Source organism: Malania oleifera, chromosome 1 (assembly GCF_029873635.1).
Source record: "Malania oleifera isolate guangnan ecotype guangnan chromosome 1, ASM2987363v1, whole genome shotgun sequence".
Classification (NCBI taxonomy): Eukaryota; Viridiplantae; Streptophyta; class Magnoliopsida; order Santalales; family Ximeniaceae; genus Malania; species Malania oleifera.
The window spans coordinates 144,440,119-144,448,561 of NC_080417.1; the positions used below are offsets into that span (position 1 = coordinate 144,440,119).

Below are 8,443 nucleotides of genomic sequence, written 5' to 3' on the forward strand. Positions count from 1 at the left end.
TGAAAATTGATCTGAAGAAGGCTTTTGATTCAGTGGCATGGCCTTTCCTCAATGAAATGTTGGTTCAGCTTCACTTTCCTGCTGAAATGGTGGCTTGGATTATGGAAGGTGTGTCATCCATCTCCTTCTATATTTCTTTGAATGGAAGATACTACGAATTCTTTAAAGGAAAGAAAGGCTTAAGGTAGGGTGATCCTTTGTCTCCCTTGCTGTTTGTCATTTGTGTGGAATACTTATCAAGGCTGCTGAAAACTGTTGAAAGTAAATTTGACTTTAAATTTCATCCCAGGTGTGAAGAACGAAGCTCTCTCACTTGGTGTTTGTTGATGATTTAATGCTCTTCTCTCGAGGTGATTCCACATATGTAAGGTACTTAATGGAATGTTTAAATAGGTTTTCCTGCTGCTCGGGACTTGCAGTCAATTTTCAGAAATTTGATATACACCGGTCTGGTATAAAGGCTCAAGAGATGGAAAGCATCATGACTCTAACAGGAATGAATCTGGGGGAGTTCCCCTTCAGGTATCTGGGCATTCCCTTATTATCTTCAAGACTAAATGCAGGTCACTATGGCCCCTTGATCAATCGAATTTCTGGCCCGTTTAAGGTGTGGCCTGGACGCACACTGTCTTATGCTGGAAAATTAGAAATCATTAATTCAATTATTCAAGGGGTGGAATGTTTTTGGCTTGCTATTTTCCCCATCCCCTTGAATGTCTTGAATCAGATCATCAAACTGTGTAGAGTGTTCCTGTGGGGGGGGGGGGGGGGAGAAGGAAGAAGCCATTAGTGGCTTGGAGAGAAATCTGCCTTCCAAAATCTGAGGGAGGTCTTGGAGTCTTCGATCTAAACACATGGAATATGGCCTTGTTAACCAAGACATTGTGGAATATTCATTCCAAAAAAGATGCATTATGGTCACGGTGGATCCATCATGTCTACTTAACTGAATCAGGCATTTGGGAAGCTGCAGCAAGTCAGAACGACTCTCCACTCTTTAAAAAATTGATTGTCATTAGGGATCAGATTGTAGACAAATGTGGTGGAGTAGATGCAGCTATTGAAATGTTAAAGGGATGGGAGAACAACTGGCACCAGTGCTATGAATTCTGGAGGAATAAAAACCATAGAATGTCGTGGGCAAAGGAGGTATGGTACAGTGGGAACCTTCCAAAACATGCGTTCTGCTTATGGCTTGGCTTGAAAGGGAAACTCCCAACATGTGATAAAATAGTTGCTAAGGGAATAGAGCAGGTCTGTGTATTTTGTAAGGCTAGCACTGAAACATTGGAGCACTTGTTTTTTAAATGCAAATATTCTGCAGAAGTATGGAATAATGTCAGAAGGTGGTTGGGGCTAAAAAGATCTATGATTACCATCAAAGCTGCAACTAAATGGTTGCACAAAGAAGTTCAAGGGAAATGGTATACACTCTATAGCAAAGAAAATTGGGTTGGCAGCGACAGTTTATTTCCTGTGGCAGTTTAGGAACAGGAGTAGATTTGAAAATCATGTCATAACCCTATGGAGATTGTTAGTGTGATTCAAAGACATACTTACAGGGCAATATATGATAAATTTGAATTGTATGATTTTGATTATCTGGTGTAGACTTGATATATGGAATTTTGTATTGTACTTGAAGCTCCAGAACTGGCCATCTTGGCCCCTGGGAATGCCCAGGTATTATTGTAAATAGCAGGATGCCTCTTAATTGTTTTTTAGATGGAAATGTTTTTCCTTGGATCCTAGGGATGCCCAGAGTGGTTGTACATTCATTTACCCATTTGATCTAAAAAAGAAGACTCCACCTCTTGATTAGAAAGTTTTGACGGATTTTGTAGCCATTCGCCAATAAAATGATCACTACTCCTACAAAAATGACCAAAAACCAAAAATTAAATTGAAATCACAGGCCGTTCAATTTTTTGGTATTCGATTTTAGTTTTGATTAAAGAAAATGTAAATTTTTTTGCTTCGATTTCAATTTTGATTTCTAAAATATAACCAAATAAAAAAAATTGAAAAAATTGATTTAAATTTAAATTATATATATAACTGAATGTAATTACTTAATTAGTATGTTAATACAAGATTGGTTCATTTAATATTTAGAAATCAAAATGTCTAATAGATTCTCAACAACTCTTGTGAAAAATAATTATTACAAAATTGGTTAAAAAACCAAAAAAAAAAAAAAAATCATAACTGAACCGTTGAATGTTCGATTCTCTAGGACATAATAAATTCAACTCGATTTTAGTTTTGATTTGAAAATACTAAAAACTGCAAGGATCAATTCGATTTTCGATTTGACCCATAACCATACTGTAATAAATCGATTACACCCCTATTTACGACCTTTACTAAATTACTACAAGTGATAGGCCCCACTCAACCTTTTCAATATTTTTTTATTTAAAAAAAAAATTAATGATGACTATTCATATTATAAATTAATATTTTTTTAATTTTAAAAATTTAAATTAGAACCTTGAATTTAGACTCTCATCAACTAACATAAAAATAATTTTTAATGCTATACTTCATTTAAATTGTTTTAAATTCAAATACAAAATTTGGGATTTTTTCTATCAAACATAAACTTTTTAAATTTTTTAAAAAACATAACATGTAGTAATTTTTCTTAAAATTTTTAAAATTTACACTTAAACTCCAATATTTTTCAATTTTCAACATCTCCCTTTTTAATTTTGTTAGCTTGGTGGCTACACTATCATGGTTTATGTGTTTTGATGATATTAACTTATATGTGGTTTCTAATATTTTCCATCTTTGCAGATCATGCTTAGTACAGATACCAGTGTCGAATACATAAAGTATTGGTCAAAAGGCAAAGATCGGACCGAGTTGATGTTAAAATAGAAAGATCAAATAGACATGTACTTGGAAGAACTCAAGCACAACCAAAGGGAGCTTAATGTTGGATTTTATGTAATAGGTGTGTGTTTGAGGTATTATATCTTGTAACTCTTGCGGTTTTGTTTCATACATAATTTCTGAGCAGGAGTTGAGCAAATTGCATATGCATACTAAGACACATGAGTTTATAGGATTGCACTAAAATCACAAACTCAACCTAATTTCATGGTTTTCATAGTTAAACTTAAGAGTTTGTTAAATGAATCCTAAACTTAAATATGTTTTCTAAAGGGGCAAGTTTTCAAACATTTTGGTATTTTGAACATCTTCATACTTAGTCCCGATTTTATCGAAACGAGTTTTATGTCCTAAAGCTTCAAAGAAGTCAAGTATATTTTCTATAAAGGACATACAAATATATAAGATATCAAAATGGTTTTTTAAGTGTATTTTTATTAATAAGATATCTTATATTTAAAGTGAAACTCATTTAGACAAGTATTAAACTTTATTAGACTTAATATTATTCATATACTTTTGTCGAAGAACTTTTCAAGTGTTTAAAAGACTTTTTGGTTGGGTTTAAAATCTCAATTACGCACCAATCACCTTTCTTGAACATTCTTTGGTATTTGGGGCATAACTTTTGTTAGAAAAGTCCAAAAAGAACGATCTTGATGTCCTTGGAAAGTTAAGAAAAAATTTCACAATTTTTATGTTGAAGACTTTTCCTTATTCATAGAACTCATCGACGAGAACAGGGGATTCATTGACAAGTGGTAGTGTGTGACTAGTCAACGAGAGCAAGGGACCAGTCGATGAGTCCCATGGGCAGAACTGCTCCAACGGTCGGAAAACAGTTAGTTTACCAAATAAAATATCTTTTCTTCCCCCCAACGACTAGTTAACGGCTCTTTTGGCTCTTGGTCTATAAATACAAGCTATTAGACTTGTATTAACATGGTTTTGTTGAGTAGTTGGAACTAGAGATGTGGTGCTGAGCTGGTGCCGCGTGCAAGCTGGTGCAAGCCACGTTGAGTTGTGTCCGCGACTGATATCAATCACCATTTATTGTACTTCCTCCAGCCATCTATAAATAGAGAAGAGTTGTTGAGAGGTTATGTATAGAGAGGAAGGAGAGAGTGTAGAGGAGTGAGGAAGAGAGAAGAGAGAGAGAGTTGTTTGAGAGATTGTATTCTTTCCCGATTGTATAGTGGATTGTGGTGTGCTCCGTGGACGTAGGTCAATCTAGACCGAACCACGTAAATTTCTGGTGTCTCTCAATTTTCTAGTGTTTGTTTTTGCTCACAGGGTCTCAACAAGTGGTATCAGAGTCTGATTCAGAGTAGAAACGCCAAATTGGAGAAATTCACCGCAAACAAAGCCTTGTACAGTGTCTTGAAATTGAATTTTGAGGCCACCATCACGTTCATCTCGCTGAGACGAAGCCAACGGTGCAAATTGGAGCTCGAAAGGAGCCCAGATGGCACCACACGCGCCTCGCCGAAGTCGTCCATGTCTTCACGCGCTAGTGACTTGCCGGCAACGCGCCCGCACGTGCTCCACCCGTCTTCCTCACCTGGCCGCTTCAACCTGATCCAATAACCTGCTTTAGATCCATACCCGATCAGCCGTCCACGTCAGTGGGTCCCACGTATTTTCAGCGCCGCGTCAAGGCCTCGTCAGCGCCACATCACCCGCCACGTCAGCACTGAGACCCACAAAATTTGCCTGCAGGTGGGCCCCATAGCGCCACGTCAACAATGGACCCCACACCCTGCCACATCAGTAAACGACATCTGTTAATGGCGTCAGTGACACCGTCAGTTAGAGGTATATTCCGTTAAGTTTGACTGTGTTTGACCAGATTTGACTAAAAGTTTGACTGAGTTTTTTGAAGCCGTTTCGGGTCCGTTTTTCAAATGAATTGAACCATTTCTATGATTTTCAACTGTTTCGGATCCAAACTTACTATCCATTTGAGCTAATTCCATCTCTAGATCAGTGAATCGATATGTCAAACGAAAAGAACTCAAAGATCGAGATGTTTAACGACAACAATTTCGGTTTTTGGAAGATACAGATTGAAGATTACTTGTTTGGGAAGGAGTTGCACTTACCATTAAAGGGTAATCCAGCATCTATGAATGAGGACGAGTGGAAGTTGCTTGACCGGAAAGCTCTCGAAGCTATCAAAGTGACGTTGTTAGAGTCTGTGGCATTTAATATTAAGCACATATCAACCACCAAGTCTCTGATGGATGCGCTTTCTAACATGTACAAGCAGTCATCAACAGCTAATAAGGTACATCTTATGAAAAGGTTATTTACTATGTCCATGTTGTTGATCTTATAGGTCACACCTGATTTTGATATTGACAAATACTCTAGTATTTGATAGCTTTCAAGTTTGTGTGTAAGTTTATATTAGCAAATCAATTGATGACACACGAAGTAAAGGTTGAAGACCCTGAAGATTATTTCTTGTTGTAATTTATATTATTTGGGTTTGTAATAATTTATATCAGTCTGTAATAATCTTTGCATGTTATGCATGTAGGTTTTGTAAGCTAAAAAATGACTGTAGATTGACCATAGGGACCGAATGACCTTAGGGCACCCTTCGGTTAATCAACACCAGATTTTTTGGACTACCTCAAAACAGCCCTTAAAAAGACCTTAGTGAGACTTTAGGTCCCCACACATATGCACGAATATATCCCCACAATATCTTGTCAAACAAGAGATCAATTTGAAATGTACTGAACAAGATAAGTATAAAATGAGAGGGCTTGGGCGACCGAACCTCAGGGGTTCATTTCACCTCGGGCGCCCGAACTGTTGGGAAGTTAACAGTTTTACTTGGGTTCGGATTGCCAAACCAACAATGACTCTATCGCCCTCGGGTGACCAAACTCCTTGATGTGACCTTTTCGCCAACTCAAGCTGCCGAGTAGTTCAGTTCAAAATAGGCCTCGGGCGACCGAACCTCTGTGTTCGGGCTATTGACCCACTGACCAAGTACCCGAATCTACGAACAAATGCTATTGACTTTTGTTTGGGCTACCGAACCTACACTTGGGTGACCAAACTATTTAAAATGAGTTTTTCAAGATGAGTCTATTCGAGCGACCGAACTAAAGTTCAGCCGCCCAAATCCTCTTAGGTTATTTTATTTTAACTGAGGTAAATAAGGGTTAAACAGATTTAATATTTCCTAAGTATTTTAAAACTTTCCTAAGAATTCCCTATTGGTCATAAACGGTTATATTTTGGTCTTGGCCTATATATATGGGTTCATTTGTGTGGATTAGTGGGTGATTAGCAGATAATCATTAACAAAAATCCTCTCTATTTCAAAACCCTATTCTTGCCCAAATACTCTCATATCTCCATTCTCTTGACACATTCTAATATTGTGAGCGCATATTGGTTGTGCTAGTGTATATTAGGTATTGCTAATACTCTCATTGTTCTTGTTTGATTGATTGATTTTGGGGGAGTTTAGTTAAGTTTATCCTATAGATTTTAATATTATAAATCTTGTGTTGGGATAAACTAACAGGCTTAGGGATCTTTGCATTGTCATTGCAAGATTCCCTTAGCTTTGATTTTGTTGTGTAAAAACATTTTCTACAAGCTATAATATTTTTTCAAACTACTCTTGAGCTCATTACATTAAGGAAAATATTTTGAGTTAGTTTGAATATTTGATTAAGCATCTTTGAAACTCTGATTTATTATTAAAATTTGATATTTACTATTTCAAAGAAATAGCTTGATTAGAACACTTTTGAGCATATTAGTGATAATACCTTGTTGAGTGTTGCTTGCACAAAATCACATCACTGAACTTACATTTCCTATATTGTTGATGTGTGGATTGATTGAGTATATTGTGCATAGTGGTACATATCCGCTTGTATAAGAAGCATTTATTTGTACATAAATTTTATATTGATTGTATTCTAGGCGTGGTCCTGAAGAGGGAGACTAAACTTGTGGAATAGTCTCAGACTGGCTTAGACCCGGTTAGAAAAGTTAGGTGCGCCATCCTAGTAAGGCGTGTTGGTTGAGGTCAGCCCCGTTGATTAACCTAATTGTAATCGGTACCGCTCCACCCATTAAGTGAGCTTTAGTGGAATCCTCGAGCTTGCAAGCTAGAGACAGGGACGTAGGCATAGTTGGCCGAACCCCGATAACATTTCTTGTACGTGCTTTTAATTTTCGCATTTTAAATTCTAGCACATCAATGTTTGTATTTTACTATTGTGAATGATTGGGTTTATGATTGCATAGACAAACCCTAGGTTGAGTAATACTGCTGTTAAAACAATTGACCTAGGCGATAATTTTTAAATACCCAATTAACCCCCCTCTTGGGAATACACCAAAGCTAACATATATCTACAGGTGAAAATTTTAGCAGGTATTTGAATAGTTTCAACGAGTTTTCGGATCAACTCGCTTCAGTTGGGATTACATTTGATAGTGAGATTCGTGCCCTACTGATTCTCAATCAGTTGCCCGAAAGATGGAATGGTGTTGTTACTGCAATCAATAGCTCTGCAAGGAAATCAAAGCTAGTATACGATGAGGTCATCAACATGATTTTGACTAAAGAAATTAGAATGCAGTCAAACCATGGTTCCATTTCGAGTTCAGCCTTGAATATGGAAAATCGAGGTAGAGGAAACATGCATGGATGATCAAACAACTGTAGAAGATCTAGGCCTAGGCGGTCTAAATCCAGAATCCTAGAGGTTCTCAGGGCACAGGTTTCTAGGGCACAAAAAATATTGAGTGCTGGAACTGTGGAAAAACTGGTCATTACAAGAACCAGTGCAAAGGTCTGAAAAAAGAATATGAGACGAAGGCAAAGACAGAAGTAAATGTTCCTTCAAAAAATGATGATATGTTGATTTGCTCTTTGGAGAGCAAAAAAGGAGTCTTGGGTATTAGACTCTGGAGCTTCATTCCATACCACTTGCAGTAGAGATTGCCTAGAGGAGTATACACTAGGTGATTTTGCTAAAGTATACCTTGGTAATGATCGGTCCTTGCAACATAGCCAACAAGGGGACAATGAAGATCAAGATGAACATGTCAGTATGGAAGCTGAGAGATGTCAAATATATTCTAGACCTGAGGAAGAACTTGATCTTAGTTGGTCAACTAGTAGATGAAGGATAACACAACTTTCATTGGTGATGAATGGAAGATTTCGAAGGGTGCATTGACGATTGCACAAGGTAAGAAAAGTGGTATTCTTTATGTAACTCCTAATGCATGCATGTCTATTACAGTTGCTACAGGAAATTATGATAGCAACATTTGGCATCAACGACTCGGACACCTGAGTGAGAAGGGACTCAGGGTGATGCACTCAAAGGGAAAGTTGAGTGATTTATAGTTAGTGAAGATTGACACATGTGAGGATTGGGTCAGTTTTCAGATGAACACCAGTACCCCAAAGAAGGAGAGACTTAAGCTAGCTATTCAGATGTATGGGGACCAACGATCATTTCATCCACAAGTGGGAAGTGTAATAACCTAGATA

The 8,443-nt window shown here is 37.3% G+C and overlaps 1 protein-coding gene across 1 annotated transcript; it reads left to right on the top strand.

The window, feature by feature from the left end:
• The first annotated feature begins 306 nt into the window (after positions 1 to 306).
• LOC131161284 (uncharacterized) lies at positions 307 to 1,721 on the top strand. The gene has a single exon (XM_058116937.1). The coding sequence runs from the start codon at positions 862 to 864 to the stop codon at positions 1,486 to 1,488; it is 627 nt and encodes a 208-aa protein (XP_057972920.1). The 5' UTR covers positions 307 to 861; the 3' UTR covers positions 1,489 to 1,721.
• Positions 1,722 to 8,443: the final 6,722 nt, after the last annotated feature.

Coding starts and splice junctions, on each gene's coding strand:
- LOC131161284 (XM_058116937.1), top strand. CDS start 862: ATGGCCTTGTTAACCAAGACATTGTGGAATATTCATTCCAAAAAAGAT.